The following is a 19,530-nucleotide window of genomic DNA, read 5'->3' as shown; positions in this document are numbered from 1 at the left end:
GAATTCTGTGGGAGGGGGAGCTTCCTGTATTTCATGTCATGCCTTCAGGATTTGCCGAGAGGATGGCACCTGCTACGTATTTCATGACTGTATTGCCCCCCACCCCTCCCCACCCCCATGCCAAGATTCCCCATTGCCCACCCTCCCCTTAGAGGCAGGTTTTGATTCATGCGGCTGTCATTTCACACGCTCCCTCTCCATCCATGCAAGTGTCAGTCCATGCAGAACATCACAAGAAGGGTCCAGTAAGGGACAGAGAGAAATAATGCGCCTCCTCCAAGCCCTCCGGAACCCTGCTTTTGCCTCCCTCCAAACAACAACACCTATAGATAAGCCCATCTTTATATAAACCGGTATCAAAAAGCCCCTCGATCCCAAGTGGAACCCACAGCCTGCTGAACTCCCACACCTTCACCCCTGTAATGGGAAGCCAGGACACCTGAGGTGGAAGCCCACTTCATTGAGTGAGAGAGATACTGACAATGGGGGAAAGGGGGACAAAGCCCCCAACTCAAAGCAATGCAGGTTGCAGTTAGAAACATGGCATGGGCGGAGGGGGTCTTGCTTGAACTCGAATATGCCAGCGGAACAGATTCCTAGAAAGCAGGGGGGGTGTTGTCATGACTTTGCTTTCAAACAGAGGCCGAGGCTTGGATTCAGAAGGGGGACGCTCTGCAAGTCCTGGACAGCCCCAGGGGCTGGTGGTATGGGCTGCAGAGGGGCCAGGCACAGACCCTGACACCAGGCCAGTCAGCCAGAGCCCCTCTCAGATAAATCCCTTTGAGCCAGAATCCCCTGGGAAAGCATCTCTGGGCTTCACATTCCAAAGGAGCCACTTCTTTTGCCCACCCACCCCCCAAGAAGACCTTCCAACCTTCTCCACCCCCTATCTGATGAAGTGCAGTGATGGAGTACAAAACTCCAGACACAAAGACTGCCCCGTTAAAATCTTGATCCACCTCAGAATGAGTGGAGACCAGGAGAGATCGCTGGGTTAATAGTGGCTCAGCTGGGTTGAAGAACTTCTTGGAGCAAGTTGTCTGCCTGCAGCTGTCCAAGGTCCTGGTGCTCTAGAGCAGGGATTCTCAATGTTGGGTCCTCAGATGTTCTTGGACTTCAACTCCCATAATTCCCAAGCAAAAGCCACTGGGGCTGGGGATTATGGAAGCTGAAGTCCAATAACATCTGGGGACCCAACGTTGAGAATCCTTGCTCTAGAGCAGGGGTTCCCAACCTGCGGTACTCCAGATGATGATGGGAGTTGTAGTTCAGCAACATCTGGAGTACCACAGGTTGGCAACCCCTCCTCTAGACCAGGGGTTCTCAATGTTGGGTCCCCAGTTGTTATTGAACTTCAGCTCCCATAATCCCCAACCAAAGGCCACTGACAATAACATCTGAGGACCCAACGTTGAGAATCCCTGCTCTTGACCAATTCTACCTGCTACCTTGCCTGGTTGCCCATGGCTTTTCTTGCTCTGTGGGCTTCCACTTATGGTCAGGATAGGCCAGTAATAAGTACCCTCCCAACCGCTACCTCTCAATCACGTACAAACCATACATTCAGGGGCAAGGTGAGGGGGCAACACATGGAGAGCCTGTTCCAGTTACTTACAAGCCAGCAGAAATGGCACAGGAAGGCAAACGACCTGTACGCCAAAGTTGCAATAGTACCAACAAACCTCTGCAGCAGTGAGTACCTGTCAATGAGGTACTTACTGCTGAGCTTCCTGGTTTCCTGCCATTGTTGCTAATCCCATTTGAAAGTGCCCTAAGGCCCAATATATGTACTATTTCTCCACATGGCATCACCACAAGGCAATTTTAATACATCATTAATACATGGTGAACTTCCTGTTCTGGTGTACTCACATGTGGCAAGAGCTGGAATTTACCACAACAGAACAAAACTTGAGTTTCCCACATTCCCTGAGTCATGGTAAATATGGGCTCTCATCACCAGAGGGTGCCTGTAGTCTGCATAGCATGCACCATGCAAAATTGCTGGGGGGTTGAGTAAATCAGACAAGTGAGCTTAAAAGCAGACTTGTGGCGAGCCCCAAAGTGTTGACTGCAGTGGCCATACCTGGGCAGGTGGTAGCAGAGCCGGGACCAAAATGCCTCCAAATACCGAATCCTTCAAAGGCTTGGTGCCTTCCACCACCTTTCCTAAACTCTCAGCCCATTTTTCAACTGCAGCCAACCCCTATCCATCTGAGGGTGGATACAGACTACCAACTGGTGCCCCATTTGCATCAAAGCAAATACATCGAGTGCCAACTTACCTTTGCCAACCCTGCTGACCCCGGTGGTTATTTCCTGTGACTATTGAGAAGGTCCAGGCCCTTTGGGGGGGAAAGTCCTAGCTAGGCTTGCCGTTAATCCCCAATTCTCCCTTTCCTGCTAAAGGTTCTGTAGAGAACTGGTGACAGAGCCTCAAACCATCAAATATCTCTCAGCCTCTGATCCAGGCACAACGCTTGGCCATCCCAGAGAGGCCTCAAGAATCCCTTCCCTCTGCGACCATAGAAACAATCTAGGAAGTGGCCTGTTACATGACAACTTCAATAGTCACCAGAAAACCATGGTTGTATGAATCCACCCTGAGCGGGGGCGGGGGAACCCTACAGAAGCTGGCATTGGGAGTGAGTGGGCCATGCCCCGGCTCCACCCCCTCTTCCCCAGAAGTGCAGGTGCCCAAGTGGCTGACTGCAAAGGGGGGGCTGGTGCAGAGCATGCGAGAGAGCCTCCAGGCAGCACAGCGGAAGGGCATGGCAATTTGGGAGGCACAGCATGCGTGTGTCGACGCTGCTTACTTAAATCCCCATCCGGTGCCACCGAGGACGATAGCAGCCACCAGGATGGCTCCAGCGATGGAGCCGATAATGATGTTGGTGCCACTGGGACCTGCAGAGGAAGGGTGGACAGAGACATGTAAGGGGTGGCCCAACCGCAAGAGAGCTCGATTGACAGTGCAATGGGTGGAGCCGATCTGAGAATGAGAGATAAGCCCAGCCTGTTTTGTGTGTGTGTGTGTGTGTGTGTGTGTGTGTGTGTGTGTGTGTAAGAGAGAGTCTTATTCCGACAATAACACAATGGATTTGTGAACTCAGAGCTTCAAAGTGCTTGTTAAGACTGGCAATCAGAAGAATGGATTGCATTTAAACAGTCTCCCAGAAATAGGAAGAAGGGAACCTTTCTGTGTTCAAAACAGGATGTGATCACCTGATGGAAGTCATCCTGTGAGATGTACTCAGGTTTCCCCAATGCCATAAGACAGTGATCTTATTTTTCAGGCAGGGGCCACTTTTTTAAAAGTTTTAAAGGGGGGGAGAAACCACACACCTTCAGTGTGAGAGCCATTTCCCATTACTCTGACCTCCGCTTTTCCCAGTTCCAGGGAGCCTTTTAAGAGAGATTGGACCCTGTTAAGCCCCAGCAATGTCTATGAAGGCATGCCCCGAGCACTGGTAAATGGAATATTGTTCAGTGCCCAAACAGATCTATGGGGAAAGCACTGGGGAAGGCTGCACTTCCTAGCACTCTGTGCGTGCCTTCTAAGATGGCACTGGGGCTCAAGAGGACTCCCATTCCCTTAAAGGAGCTCCAGGGTGCTGGCAAAACGGAGCACGGCATGGTGGGGATAGCTGCCTCCGTGCGGTGCCAGGTGGGCTGCATGGAGTATTCCGCTTCAGCCAAAGCTTCACACCAGCCTAAACACACCGGCCTAAGGGTTGCTGCCCGCTTGACAAGGTCATCTGAGGGGGCTCTGCTCCAGGTGCCTACAATGAAGGAGGCCCGTCTGTCATGCACTCGGGACAGGGCCTTCTCTGTTGTTGCCCCCAGACTTTGGAATGCTCTCCCAGTGGCCATTCACTCCTCAGACTCCATCACAGTTTCTAGAAAGCGTCTTAAATCTTGGCTTTTCACCCAGGCTTTTACATGACCATTTCTATGCTGCTTCTATGTGTTTTTATTCTTGTGTCTATGTGTTTTTATGCTTGTATTTTATAGTTTTTAAATGAGATTTGTTTTATATTTTTAGCTTAATATTTTAATTGTCATTTTTATTGTATGTTTTTTAACTTTTGTAAACCGCCTTGGGGTTGTTTTTAATGAAAGGCGGTATAGAAATTCAACAATAAACAAATAAAATAAAATTAAAATAAAATAATCAACAATTGGCCAAGGAGCCACAGTTAGGATTGACAGGAGCCCCCAATGACCTCTGGGCCTTGCAATGAAGAACACTGAGACTGCTATGAGGCTTTGGTTCTCCTTCCTGAGGAAGAACAGGGACTGTCATAACTGAGACAGGGCATTGAGGAGCTGGCAACAGGCTGGAGAAAGGACTGGAGGATCTTTTTTTTATTTCTATCCTGCTCTTCCTCCAAGGAGCCCAGAGCTGTGCACTACATACTCACCACAACCCTGTGAAGTAGGTTGGCTGAGAGAGAAGTGACTGGCCCAGAGTCTTCACTGACCAAGGGTCTCTTCTGGACCCAATAAGAACCACTATGTGGCTGGTGGGGGGACCCCAAAGATCAATTCTGGGAATCTGGATTTCCTGCTGCAGAATCTGCTTTGTAATTATTATTATTATTATTTTACATTTTATATCCCGCTCTTCCTCCAAGGAGCCCAGAGCAGTGTACTACATACTTGAGTTTCTCTTTCACAACAACCCTGTGAAGTAGGTTAGGCTGAGAGAGAAGTGACTGGCCCAGAGTCACCCAGCTGGTCTCATGGCTGAATGGGGATTTGAACTCAGGTCTCCCCGGTACTAGTCCAGCACTCTAACCACTACACCCCGCCCGTAATGCAGTGAAATGAGGACCAGGCTAGCATCAAGAGCCTCTCATCCTGCCAACTTACCCTTGTACTTCTCTGGCTCCCCTGTGGGCTTAGATTCTGGGATAGGATCGTAGACGCTGCAGTCTTTGCCCGTCCAGTCAGGATAGCAGATGCACTGGCCCTCGTTGCTGCAGACCTGGAACCAACAAAGAGTCTGCATGTGGTAGTCCCTGCAGGCACTCCTAGCATGACTTTTCAGAATCCCCCAAGTGGCCACTTTTTTCTAGCCTTTTCTTTTCCGGAGAGTCGTAGTATATTTCCATCATGATTCACACCTGCCAACTTCAGGAAATCCAAAAGAAGGCTCCTTTGTTACCCCCCAAATCTCCAACCCTGGTCCCTAAGGCGTAGCCAATGAGGGAAACAAGCCAAGAAAGCAAGACTAGATGGCTCAACATTTGCATTCATGCAGATCTTATTCCCAAACATATGCTAAAAGCAAAAGGCTCAACTGAAACACAAGGCAGGAAACAAATCCATTTGGAAGTTTACCCCATGGTCAAAGCAGATCTGGCCACCCCAGCTGCCGGGGCAAGTACTGAAGTTAAAGGCAGACACAGGAAGGCATTTGTGATCAAGACACAGCATGTTGGGCCCACAGGGTGTCCCATCTTCCACGTAGCTCAGATCTGTGCCATCCACAAGCTGTACATGGCCACCTCTGTGAGAGAGAGAAAGAGATCCATATGAAATTGCCCAAATGCATAGACAAGAAAAGGCTCCTTCATTATGTCAAAAGGGGAAAAGACCAAGTGGCGAGGAGCCCCCCATCACTTTTTCTGGCAATTCCCTAAGCCACATCTCATTATATGCTTTAAAAAACATTTTGTTGAAAAGCAGCATGTAAATATTTGTCGTATCCATAATGTAGGGGTTCACAATCATTTTAAATCAAGTATACCCCTTCCATTGCAAACCTTCAGTTCAGGTATCCCATAGAGATTGTGTGTGTGTGTGCGCGCACACACACACACACACACACACTTTAAATGTTACAGTTATGACTGTAACTGGACATGTTAGCTTCTGGTTGGTGAACCTCAGATGGGGAACAAATAGCGTGGGGAGCAGGAGTGCTCTGAGTACCCTTTGGGAGCCCTTTAAGTACCTCTGGGGTACTAGTACCCCCTGTTGGGAAACCCTACTTTAAGGGACACCCAGCACCCACACAAAACCTGTGGTGATGTGCCTGCAGGACTGTGCCAACCAAACTAGCCTAAGGATAGGAAAGGGGCAGCTGAGGCTCAGGCCAAATGTTATGTTGGGACATGCATGACTGATCTTTTCTTTAATGGAAATGCAGTCATAGGGGGCTGTCAATTTGCTCACAGCTATAAATAGCTAATTGGAGGAATGCTCTTTTAGCCATCAGAAGCAAGCATCAGTCAGCCAAGTTTAGAAATGAATAATTACCATACAGCATAAATCTGAATCTCAGAAACATTGGTGATAGTAAGTTGATACAAAGAAGTTGAAATTCTAAAGATTTAGAATTGCTCCTTCCCTTTTGTAAGCACATTAATTAAAATTAAACTGTTCCTTCCCTTTTGTAAGCACATTAATTAACATTCTATTACATATATTTAATTGCTTGAACTTACCTATCTGTGTAATCTATGCAAAATGACTTTGCCCGTTCAATAACAGGCTTCCCCCGCTTGTTTGTTTGTTAATTAATGAATTATACATTGCGGGAGGAGGAATATCTTTAGGAGAGACCAAGATCTGACTTAACTGTAGCAGGGAGAATCTGCAGGCCTGTTTAGTAATGCTTCTCCATTACCCACAAACCTCTCAGGGCCAAACTAATTAGACACAGAGGTTGTACACTTGACCCCTGTTCTCGGAGCCACTCCTGGCTTCCCCTACATGATTGGGGCTGCACCCACAGACAAGCGCCACTGTGCTGAGCAGTGAGGCAGCATGGAGGCCGTGGGGGGGGACACCCAGCCTGCAGGAACCCCCTTAACCCTGGCTAAAGGCCGGAGTAAAAAGTTGGGTTGGGCGGGCAGGCAGGCAGCACCAGGGTTGGGCTCGATCCTGGCGCTGCACACAAGCAGCCCAATCCAACTGGGTTAGGCAAAGACCCTGTAAAATAGCTTCAGAGGGGCCCGGTCTGAATCAGAACCAGAGTCCGGAGGCAGGGGATATTTGTTGCTTTTTCTCCATGCCATTTTTCTGTCAAAAATCTCCCCACCACCACCACCACCACCACCCACCAGACCTGCTGCTCTGGGCCTCCTGGATGTCTGGTTTGGCTCTCAAGTTCTTCAGCAAGTTGGCATGAGCTGGAGTCGAGACCTAGAGCGCAAGGCCCCACCTACCTGCAGTCCACGTAACGCTTTTGGTGGTAGAAGGTCATGGTGGTGATTTCACCAAGAAGTTCACCAACGCTTGGAGAACCTGTCACATTGGCGCAGAGGAGGTATCCGCACAACACATCCCTGTATGGAGTGGGAAAAGAGAGAGGAGAGATTATAGGCCAGTTCACTCTGGCCACTTGCCTCTGTAGTGCCATGCAGTACAATGTAGGAAGGAAAGGCAGTGCATTATGGGAACGGGAGAAATCTCATATTACTCACTGCTTGATGCATGGCACCCAGCGGTTCCCCTCACGTCCACAGTTCCCTCGCTCAGTGCCTTCAACATTCAGCTTCTCATAGCAAAACCTTTCAGCTGAAGCTTGGTTCCAACGAGGAAAGAGAGGGAATAAGGGCATGTCCAAATGACATAATATACACAGATTCCACGCACACCTTGAGACCAGCAAGCATTAAATTCCCTGATGAGCTATGAATTTATTCAAACAGCTGCTTATAATGATCTCTGGTGAGCAGGAAGACAAACAGAGATCTTGCCTGGTTGGGCTTCCCTGAGACCAAGGGTCTTTCCAGATGGTGGTTTATTCCAACATGACTGCTGAGTCTTATGGGTGCTTTTGTGGGTGGTCCAGATTACTTTTGTACATCCCATACCTCGGTTGTACATCTCCAACCTTGGTTGCACAATCTGCCTGCCAATCCATGAAACACACATATGTTTTCTTCACTCCATTTATCCTACCTTGATAATGGAAGAGAAAAAACTTCCACAAGGAGGGAAAGGTATAGCCGGACTACAGAGTACAGAGGAGTGGTTTCCTACATACTGTAGGTGGTGGTGCATGGGAGGATTAGCTCCCAAGGGTATCTCCCTGCATGCCCCCTCATTTCTGAGTGTATTTTTCTTTTGTACACTCTCACTTTTTCAGTGAGTGAATGAGTGATTTTCAGCCAAGGCCAATTTGATCATTATTATGATGTTTTGGGGCCCATTTATTTATTTTATCCCCCCCCCCTTTTCTTTCTTTCTTTTCTTTTTTCTTTTCTTTTCTCTTTCTTCCTTTTTTGGCAACTGTGTTCTTCCTGGTGTGTGAGCTTTGTTTGGGGTTTTTTGTTTGTTTGTTTGTTTGTTTGTTTGGTATCCTTTAGGAAAGAAGGCTTCTCCTCCTGTCCCTCCCCAGCCACCTCTCTCTTTTTCCATTTCCCTCCAAATGATTGCTGCTGCACTTGATTAAAAGTTGCAACCAGGAGACACTCGAATCCACACCAAAGGGGCATTAACAACTGTTTCAGTGTTCACAGCAGTACCAGCCATAGCCACAGTCTCTGTCTCAACAACAGAATATCGATGCATGTTTACTTGGAAGTCAGTCCCATTAAGTGAAATAGGACCTACTCTCAGGAAAGTGTATAGAATTTCAGCCAAATTATTTCAGACAATTGGGCAGGAGGGAAGGGGAACAATTTAGTGTAATTTCAGAAAGTGATTTATTAAACAGGATTTTCAGGAAATGATTAAAAGAACAAGGAGATCCTGAGAACCACATTCAAGCACGGCTCTACCATCCCAAATTCCAGAGCAGTCTTGACAGAAGTGGCAGAGATGGCAGGCAGAGGAAAAGCTAGAGAAGTTTGGTAAACTGGAAGTGCACAACAAATGTTAAATTAAAAAAAAAAACTTCAGCGGGAGGGGCCCCAATCCACTATGTCCCCCAAAGTTTTGCCCTGGTGCATACAGAAAATAATGTGATGAGCTACTGTAAAAACTGCTAGGTATGGACACCTTGCTATTAACTCCCCATGCAGTTCATTGAACAAGCCCACACACGCTCATGCAAAAAACTCTCCATCTGCAAATACTCCAAACATTCCCCTCAAAGAACCTGCTCCCCCCAAAAAACCCCTCTGCAATGAGGGGTGTCATTCTACCATTAGACAGCAGGTGGTGCTAGTTCCCTGGAATATTTGGGAAGAAGACCCATTCAATTTCTTTATTATGGTGACACTGGAAAGCCCTCGGTTGACCCAGCTTTTTGGAAGATGAATTTTACTTTTTTTCAAAGCCCAACACAGGTGAATATACAGACAACCACAGGTGTTTTGTTTTTTTTAAACCTTTTATATTCCTTATCCAAATAAATAACTTCTGCACTAAAAAAAGAAAAAAGTGTTCAAAATATTGCCATCAAAATATCACAGTGCAACAATATCACAACAAAGCATTTGCAAGCAGGTTGAGGAGGGTTAGATTTACATCTAGGAACTTGGGAGCCAAAATTTCAGAACTGAGTGATCTAGATTAATGAAGGATTGACTATGATGCTCTATTTTGGTGCCTTTGTTGTGGCCAACTGAAGCCAGCAGGATACTTTTCATACCCACTCCCTCCCAACTTCCAAGGGAAGGGGCGGCAGAATCTGCCACTGCTACAGGCAAGAGGCTGGGTTGCATGGAGATATGCCCCAATGAAATGTTCCATTGAGATGACTGATCACTCCATTTGAGCCAGAAGGCAAATGTATCCAAGTAGGCTTATCTAGTGACCCCAGGTATTGAGGACTTTTTGTTTGTATCTTGTCTGTTGACATTTGAAGGGTTTTCTTTTGTGTTTCACTCATAAGCACATGGCTTACCTCAACAGCTTGATTAATTCAGAGCTTACGTGTCATTGGGTGATGTACTTGCTTTTTGCTTGTTGCAAGCTGTAGTCTGGACTGCAAATGTCAAACTAGGCAAGAGTGGCCTATGCTGGTAAATGCTCTGCACTAAGCAGGGAGCTGGATTAGGTTCTTCCCACCACACGATTCTGTTGGAATCCTCTCTACAAAGCTATATTTCAAGGCAGGGCCAATTGTAGTGAGCATCCAACTTGAACAACTGAAACTATTAATTGCAGATTAAGCCAATGGGAATGGCATTTAGCTGTGATGGAGGCAGGGACTACATTATTTATTAACTAGTATTTGTAAGCCCATTTTAATAACGGGCTCTAGTGGGCAGTGGGTGCCCTCCCATCCCTCTCTCACCCTCCCCTCCCTGTCAGTCTCCTGCCCCACTCCCTCTTGCCCTTTCCCCTCCCCCCTGCCCACTCTTGCCCTTCCCCCTCCCCCTCCTCACATCACATCCACTCACTTGGTCCCCGAGTCCGCTGCTCAGACGCAGGTTCCTTCCTTTCTCCTCCTGCTCCCTCAGTCTCTGGCGGGGCTCCTGCTTTGTTTTTGCGGCCAGCCACCATCCAGGCAGAGGGGCAGGAGCAACCAAAATCTAGTATCTGGTAGCCTTCCCGCCCCGTGAGAGTCCGACTGCAATGGGGCGATCCGATTCCGAGGTCTCTCTCTGTCCCTCGTGCCCGCCCCCCCCACCTGGCCATGCCATTCAGCCACCACCTTCTCACTCATGAAACCCTCCTAAAAAAAAGTGCACCCCCGAGAAGGTTTAAGCCGGCTTGGCGGCTTCCTCCGTGTGGTGACGTGGGCCGGGGCTGTGGAGGTCTTGTGTGGGTAAGGAGGTCTCGGCAGCTGGGAGGGCGGGCGGGCAGGCGGTCGGCAGCGGCAGCCGCGGGGGCAATTACATGGGCCGATTTGGCCCTTAATCATGGGGGGGTTCATAAAGGAGGACTCAGGGAACTGGGAGGGCGGGCGGGCGGGCGGGCGGCGGCAATTACATGGGCCGATTTGGCCCTTATTCTTGGGCAACATGGCCACCCGTGTCTGGGCGGCCGTATCTTTTTCAGCCGATCTGGGCATGCGCTCCGTGCATGCCCAGAACAGCCCAAAAAGACACGGGCAGCACGGCCGCACACTGAAGGCTTTTATGGTATAGGATAACAATCATCATCATCATCTTTGAAATTTTGCAGAGTCCTTTCCTCCCTGTTCTCAGCTTGTAGATGGAGAAATCAGAAACAAACACACATTCAGAGAGAGGTTAGCTGGGCATCACTGAGCGATAGGCCTATGGAAGATGAGCTTTGAAGACAATCCACCTTTGAAAGGGGAAAAGGCTGATAAAAGCACTGCTGTCCCCTTATTGGTGATTTGTTGGTGTTGAACCCTCATTAATTTTTCTGCCTTCGGCATGGCCACAGGATCATGAAGCACAGGTCTAGAGCCTTCAGGTCAATGGTCAAACAATCCATGCCCTCCTCCTTCCTACACCCTCCACACCACCGCCTTCTCTCCCACCTGCTGTAGCAAATAGGAATCTAGCTGCACCCAACTGCAGGTGAGAGAGCAATATGCCAAGTGCCTGCATATCAAGATGAGCTGCAACCCTGCTGCTAACATTCTCCCTGCCTAGCAGCTTCTGAAGCGACAGACAGAGCTTCCAGGTCTGGAACTAGCAACCCCATCTCCAGCTCAGAGGTGGAGACACCATTGCGCAGTAGGGTTCAAAGAACCTGGGCTGCCAATCAAAGGGGCCGTGGCCCTGGCTCTGGAGAAGCCATGCAAACTCTCCAGAGCTCATTTCCAGCCAGCATTTGTTGGTTGGCTGCATTTATTTCCCTTATAAATGCACCCATCCAGCAAACGCTGGCTAGAAATGAGATCTGGAGGGCTGGGACAGGCCCTCTAGCTATCAGGCCACACCCCTTTTACATGTGACATCACGCGCACAGGCATCACTGGCACTCACAGCAGGGCCACCAGTGGGAGGAACATGGGCTGCAATTCTGCTGGCTACACCACCGCTCCTGGTGCCACCATGTCCTATCGATGGATGTTTATGGAAACGTGGTATCATATTTTCTAAAGCCTCATTATAATATTCCCAGTACATCCAAGGGTGAATTATTCTTAATTATGATTATTATCAACATTTATGTCCTGCTTTTCCTCCAAGGAGCCCATGGTTATGTTAATTCTCACAGCAACCCTGTGTGGTAGGCTAGGCTGAGAGATATGTGACTGGTCCAGAGTCACCCAGTGTGTTTCATGGCTGAATGGGGATTTGAACTCAGGTCTCCCTGGTCCTAGTCCAACACTCTAACCATTACACCACACCCACTACTTACCACGGTCCCACAATGCTTTGCACTGGCGGTCCCTGGTTTTACAGTGGCCTCCATAACACCGGCCCTGCAGAGCAGAAAGTGAGAGTTATTAGAAGATCTTAAGACCCTGACTAATTGTATGTGTTTATGGAAAAACAGAAAACCCAAATGTATGGGAGTCTGGTGGTCCATGTTCCCTCTTACAGGGATTCCCAGATGTTGTTGACTACAACTCCCAGAATCCACAGCTGCCATGGCTTTTGCTTAGGGATTATGGGAGCTGTAGTCAACAACATCTGGAAATCCCTGTTAGAGGGAACACTGCTGGGGGTACAGGCTTAGTGCTCCTGATCTCTGCAGTATTAGGACTGCATTAAGTACTCTACAGAGCAGGGGCCTGGTTAAATTGGGAGCCTGGTAGCAGCTTGATTAAATTGGAATTTTCTCAAGATTTTCCTTGCTATCTAATACTAATAAACTAGGAAAGAATCAACTTATTGCCCTTTGGTCTCCTTCCCTTGTTATTATTGGATAGGCACTGCTTGAGCTGGTGGGGAAACTGAGTCAGGAAACTCCGTACCTCTGGTCTTTCACCTGAGCAATCCTCTTTGTGCGCTTGGTCAGGGCCAAAGATACGAAGGATCTGGGATACTAAGTTTCAGAAACACCTTTCAAAGACAAGTAGGTCATTCCATCTGCTCAGTGGTGGGATGAGAACTCGCCCAGCAGATTATCTATTCCTCCTTACTTTCCCTAAACATAGATGGGCCTTCTCATGGGCCTGTATGAATGCCCTCCCTTCGGAACTTTTGGCTGGTAGATATAGTAGAATTCCAACTGAGCAGAGATATCGCCCCTGTAACTCTGATGAGATTGAGTCAGTTGCACATATGCTCCTCCAGTGTGTCTTTTATAATAGATCATGGGCGTAGGTTAATTGACCCTCTTTTACATAATCTGCCAGGTTGATCGGACGAATTCTGCATCAGATATTTGCTAATAGATGCGAATTCATCTATCACACACACAGTTGCAAAATTCTGTTGTTCTGCAATACGTTTTTGTTGCTCTCTGCTAGCAAATGAGCCTTTCTGGAAGGGCGGTATAAAAATTGAATAAATAAATAAATAAAACAAATAATGGTTAGATCCCATGTAGAGTTATGTTATTAATATATCTATGTTTAAAATTGTATAGTCTTTTAGTTGTTGTGATATTGGTCAAAGACAATAATAAAGACTGACTGACAGCAAGGTGCCGTTCACATTTCTGATGCCTTATTTTGGATTTTATCTTTGCGTTATAGTGCTACTATGTTGCATGTGCAACATTTGATGCCACCACCACCCCTTTGAGATTCTGGGGGTTGTTTTCAATACGATACTGCCAAGCCGAAGCATTTTACTGTTGTTGTAGCATGTAATTTGGAAAGCGCCCAGAAGGGCTTGGGCCAGACCTGTCTATAGGAGTTGCTTAGATGATAAGATTTTATCAAGGATGGCTTTTCCTAGTGCTGAAGTGACAGGAAAAGTTGCCTGGGTGCTTACCAGATTACATGCTACAACCGCAGTAAAATGCTTCAGCTTGGCAGGATTGTATTGAAAACGATCCCCAGAATCTCAAACTCCTACAATGGGGAAAGGTGTTACAACACAGGAAATATGGAAGCACACTTAGCAGATCCGTGGTGACACTGTTGTAGGGTTTAATCTGGAAAGCACCCTGGAGGAATTCCCACCTGCTATGCAACACTTAAAGGTGCAGGGGCCTTCTCCAAGTATAGACTTGGCACAAAACTGTGCCTTTTTGTTGATCTATATATAGTGGGTGGGATGTCCCCCGTTGCTTTTTACTGTATTGATGCTGGATCCTACCTGGATCCTGCTGCAGTGCTCAGGAACTCTTGAGTATGTTCCCTGTTTACCAGATTATAGGATCAGAACTGAAGACAAAATAACCGTGTGTGCACGTATATACTTGTTGCTGGTGTGACCATGCAGGAGACTGAATATGAAGCTGAGACATCAACACTTACCTGCTCATTGTCACAAAAGTAGCCATCCTGCTTGTGCACATTGGGTGGACACTAGAAGGAGAAGCACACACACACACACAGGATTGCACAAGAGAAAGGGAAGGAAATGTTATATTAGACAGGACAAGCTCCCCCCACAGCTCTGATAAAGAACCGCAGCCAGCTTTCCACTCACCTAGGATTAGGGGTTGAGACATCCAGGTCAGAGAGAGGGTCTTCCAGTTAGACTTTGGCTCAGGCAATTCTCATTTTAAAAATTAAAGCCCTGGATATGCACATCTGCCGAACCCCAACCTATCTGCCATAGGACACAGGAGCCACCAACATGATCTAGCTCAGACCACCGCAACAGATGCAATGTGGGGCAGCCTTTGAAGATTTCTTGGAAACCTTCAGCGACTACAAAATGTAGCTGCTACGCTACTAACTAGGGCTGGCTATAAAAAAGGTGCTTAGCATTCTTTATAGAATGTGCTTAAACAACTATGCTGGTTGTCAGTCTGTTTCCAGGCACAATTCAAAGTGATGGACACCTTTATAGCCCTAAATGGCTTTGGGTCAAGTACTCCAAGGGCCACCTTCCACCACATTAGTCTGGCCAAACCTCATATTCATTTTCAGAGGCTCCTCCTCTGAGTCCTCCTGCTCTCTGAAGTTAGGTGGGCTTTATTTCTGTGTTTATTTCTGTGAACCACCTAGAGCCTTTGGAGTCAGGCAGAATTAATAATTGACAATAAAATTCAGCCATCCCAGGTCCTTGGGAAGGACTCGATGTCTGGATAAAACAAACCAGTCAATAACACCTGTCTGACTGTGTAAACAAGAAATAATAAATATAGCCCTCTGCAGAGAAGTGCTCTTGGCACCAATTTTGATTTCCTTTGGGAATCAGGTGAATACTTTTTTTCTGTTTGCCCAGGATTTCCAGCACATTGTGAAGCTGGTCTAAACAGTTTGTTTCTTTGTTCTGCTGGGTTCTATCATTCTATTGTACTTCCTTGCTTTTGTAGTTTTAACAGTAAAACATTTGCATTTGTACTTAACAGAAGGGCGCAGCATACAACTTTGGAGTGTTTCTCCCCATAACCAGGTATCTGATTGACAGCTCTCCCATCTTACCTGACTGGAGTCACCAGTGCAGGTTTCTGGAATGTCACATTCATTCACAGCATCCCGGCAGGCCACGCCCCGCGGCTCGTACTGCAGGATGGGACATGGGAGAGAATACAGGGGCAGGTTAATATTGGCTGATGAAGGAAGGGGCTGGGTAGAATGAATCCTCTTTCTGCTGCTCCCTCTCCATGTGCTAATGTTGATTGTGAGGAGCAACCAGGGGCCTCAGTCTAGTCCCACTTTCCCTCCTTCACCACTTCAATGTAGACAGCAATAAGAAGAAGAGAAATACTCCATTGTATTGGCGACAGCATGGCTTGCTGCCATCTGTGTTCCTGGCCCTGGCTTGCTTTCCTCCTTTTTAAAATTTTTAATTCTGCAAGAAGATAAGTTTATAGAAGGCATACAGTGGCAATTCTATGGAACTCTATGGAACCTAGTGGCTGGGAAAAGAGCTAGGCAGCTTCAGACAGGTGCCCATTGAATGCTTCCTCCCTAGAACCCATGAACATATCTAGAACGGGATCTGTTCCACACTATGTCACATGTTGGGGCTCATTCCCAGAAGAGTTAATACATTATTGTATTTGGGCGATGGTGATACAGAGCCTGGATAACACAGTGCTCTAGTGAAGATATCAAAGAAAAATGTACACCCCTTGAATGGTCTGTGAGCATCTCATGCTGCCAAGTTCCTGAAGCAAACCAGGTGTGGACATCATAAGGGACCAGCGTTCCCTGTAACAGGGATTCCCAGATGTTGTTGACGACAACTCCCATAATCCCCAGCAAAGGCCATTACAGGTGGGATACTAGGAGTTGTAGTCAACAACATCTGGGAAATTTGTTACAGGGCACACTGTCAGGGATCCCCATGTAAGAGTAGGATTGAAGTATATTATTTTATTTATATATATATATATATATATATATATATATATATATATATATATATATATACACATACATATACATACACATACACACACACACACACACACACACACACACACACACACACACGTAGCTGACTGCTACCCCCTTCTACTGCTGGGTGCTCACCACTCACTTGGACACAGGCACAAAGGGTTAAGGGTTGCAATCTCGTGCTTTCCCAGCAAAGGCTGGCAGCCGGCTAGTGAGCTAAGAAGGAGGCAGGGGAGTGAGTGAATGGCAGTAGGGCTGCCTTCAACCTCGCTATGTTTTCTGGTCTTGAACCTCGCTATGTGCCTGTGGTGGGCATTGATCATGTGATGCAAAAACATGGGCATCGAATGGTCAATGCCCATTGTGCTTTGGCCTATCTGCGGTTTAGTTTCTAGAGGCAGCAGGGCATATGCACAGCTGACTGTCCTCACTGCATGGCAGGCAGCAAAGATAATTCATGTAAAATTGGTGCCAAATGCTTGGAGTGGGGCCAATGCCAATGGAGGATACCCAATTCCCGATCCTAGACTGGTCCCGCCTATTTACCTTGCACCCTCGACAGCACAACCCATCACTGCACATGGCGTCATGAGTAAGTGTGCATTTCTTGCAGCAGTTTCCACCACCTTTGGAGCATTCCTTCAAGAGGGTGAAGCAGAGAGAAGAAGGGAGAAAGAGAGAACAAGCAGGTGAAATTTTGCAGAGCTGGAAGAAATTCAACAACCAGAGGTAGCACTGAGCTATGGCTCCATTCTCCTAATATAATCCAACATTTCTCCCACTCTCCCTGTTGTATGGTCTTGCTTTTGAAAATGGATCCTGAAGTACTCCTGCTTGCCAATACACTATGACACATCCTTAGGCATGCATGAAGCAGAACCCAATATTGGGTGACAGTGCAACGTCATTCCCAGGTCTCTACCAACCCCATGTCAAGCCACTGTGGCTGTTTCAGCCTTGCTTATTGCTTACCGCCAAGGATCCACAGTCACATTCTTCTCCTGCCTCCACAAATCCGTTGCCACATTCAGGGGGGTCAAGGAGCTGTGAAAATTGTGGGGCAAGCGGAAGATTGTAAGAACATCAGGGGTTCCAAGCCATTTGTTCACTTTTCAGCATATGGAAGTACAGCTTTAAACTTTAACCCACCCCAGTTTAAAAGTAACTCAACTCACAGATTCCCCCAGTTGGTTGGTTTTAAAGTTCGTTTGCCAGGAAAGGAGACCAGAGATTTGCAGACGACTGCCACCTGCACTTACAAAAGGGTATAATATCTCCAGATGGGAAGGCTGTGCGTAGTGAGTTAATCAGAGCTGCCTCTTTGTTTATTTGCAGTATTTTAGAAACTGCCAGGTGTGCAGATGAATGGAGACTGGTCTCCAGCTTCAGGATAGATGCCAATGGATAGTACCCTAGCGTCTCAGGGCACTGGTGCTGAAGCTCTTTTGCAGTCCTGATTACAAAAGTACGTGAATCTCTGAAACAGAAGAGGATAGTGGGACCTTGCTCTGTTCCTGGTGCCAAGGCGATGAAGACTACCCAGGTGGAGTCACAGACCTAATTCTCACTGAGGTGGGAATCCTGTGTTTGGGCTGTGGGGAACGAACATGAGCTAATGTTTTTCTATATACAAACATTCTTTGCACAGAGAAAGCAAGCAGATCAAGGAGAAGCCTAGCTTAGAGGATTCTAAGCTAGGCCTCTCCTTGACTTGCTTGCTATCTATGTCTAGAAAGTCCTCTGTATGCAGGGAATTTTTTGTTACCTCCATGAGAAGCATTCTACCATATAGATCTCCACCTGCAGTCTGAAACGGTACAGGTTAGACAACAGTTTGCCAGCCACAGTAAGAACTAGGCCTACTAAGCTGAGATTCTTCTTGAGGTCAGCACAATGGAAAGCACCTCCTCAAGAATCACTAGCACCTTTCAGTCATTGCAAAGTAGCTAGTTACCCGCCAGGAAGTCACATAAAACACTCTGGGTGCAAGTATCAGAAAGGACCTTGAGCCAGAAGATCTTGTTGCACTGGAAGTTTCCATGCCAGCCACAACAACATAGTGATCAAGTGACAAATTTACAAATCAGGTCTTCCCAGGCCAGTGAGATGCCACCAGTAGCAACTGCACCCACCAGTAGCAACTGCACCCAACTTGTCCTTGAACTTATGAACCACTCTAGTGATCAAAGGGAAGAACGAAAAGACATAACTAGTCTTAGCCAAGCACATGACAAAACATCTCTTCCCATGGCTTCCTGTCATCTCCGTCAGGCATAGGATTACTCTACTTGATGGCTGGAGGACAAGGCAGAAAGGTTCCACTTCTCAGTGTTTGAGGTGTCTGGTTATCTGCTGGAACTCAAGTGGATTTAACAGTCACTTTGTCTCATTCAGAGTCTGACGACTCAGCCAGTCCAAAATGATGCTTCCTGTGCTACACTTGAAGAGATTCCCGATTCCCCTCTGCCCAAAAGAGCATCTTGCTGACGTCTTTGTGGAGCTCTGTGGAGCACATCCCCTGCCTCCCTGTTTACGAAGGGTGGTTTCAGAGTTTGGATGGAACCTCAGTTGAAGCCGGGTTCTAAACCTGGAAGAAGTCAATCTCTCTCGTAGTGCATTTTATTGATTGATTGTTCAATTTCTATACCGCCTTTCATAAGGTATCCCAAGGTGTTTTACAAGAGTTAAAATACAATAAAACTCCACAAAAATCAACGTAAAATCAGTTAGACAGTAAAAACCATAAAACTCTAAAAAGCAACCACCACTAAAAAGACAAGCAGAAGCAGGAGAGCTGAGAGACGTGGCAGCCCCTAAGGGGTAGAAACTTGAACAAATAAAAAGGCCTTTAGTTTTTGTTTTTGTTTAAAGTAGCCACAGATGTCAAAGCGCAGACATTCACTGGGAGAGCGTTCCAGAGCCTGGGGGCAACAACAGAGACGTCTCTGTCCTGCAGGCACAACAATTTAGCCTCTCTCAACGTCAGCACACAGAGCAAAGGCCCCTCTGACAAACTTGTTGGGAGGGCAGAAACCCTTGGGAGCAGATGGTCCTTCAGGTATCCAGGACCCAAACCATTAAGGGCTTTAAAGGTAATAACCAGCACCTTGAATTGGATCCAGAAACAAATTGGCAGCCAGTGCAGCTCTTTCAAAATAGGTATAATATGCTCCAAGCAAGCAGTTCTAGGGAGAACCCTGGCAGCTGCCTTCTGCACCAACTGAAGTTTCCAAATATTCTTCAAGGGCAGCCCCACGTAGAGCACACTGCAGTAATCCAGCCATGAT

At 47.2% G+C, this 19,530-nt stretch overlaps 1 protein-coding gene across 5 annotated transcripts in view; it reads right to left on the bottom strand.

Annotated features, from left to right (window-relative positions):
- Window positions 1-19,530, bottom strand: part of ADAM11 (ADAM metallopeptidase domain 11) — a 101,479-nt gene that overhangs the window by 15,876 nt on the left and 66,073 nt on the right. For all 5 annotated transcript variants that reach the window (XM_053266433.1, XM_053266434.1, XM_053266432.1 and 2 more), the window contains exons 16-25: window positions 17,216-17,287; window positions 16,790-16,882; window positions 15,323-15,403; window positions 14,204-14,254; window positions 12,190-12,253; window positions 7,437-7,536; window positions 7,179-7,298; window positions 5,347-5,515; window positions 4,876-4,990; window positions 2,817-2,907 (exon numbers count right to left, since the gene is read on the bottom strand). In XM_053266433.1, the coding sequence (XP_053122408.1) occupies window positions 2,817-2,907; window positions 4,876-4,990; window positions 5,347-5,515; window positions 7,179-7,298; window positions 7,437-7,536; window positions 12,190-12,253; window positions 14,204-14,254; window positions 15,323-15,403; window positions 16,790-16,882; window positions 17,216-17,287 (956 nt within the window). The remainder of the gene's footprint in view (window positions 1-2,816; window positions 2,908-4,875; window positions 4,991-5,346; window positions 5,516-7,178; window positions 7,299-7,436; window positions 7,537-12,189; window positions 12,254-14,203; window positions 14,255-15,322; window positions 15,404-16,789; window positions 16,883-17,215; window positions 17,288-19,530) is intronic.

The sequence above is a fragment of the Hemicordylus capensis genome, chromosome 6 (genome assembly GCF_027244095.1).
Source record: "Hemicordylus capensis ecotype Gifberg chromosome 6, rHemCap1.1.pri, whole genome shotgun sequence".
NCBI lineage: Eukaryota > Metazoa > Chordata > Lepidosauria > Squamata > Cordylidae > Hemicordylus > Hemicordylus capensis.
Note: the sequence above shows the minus strand (reverse complement) of the source record. Positions and strands in the feature narration are given on the sequence as shown.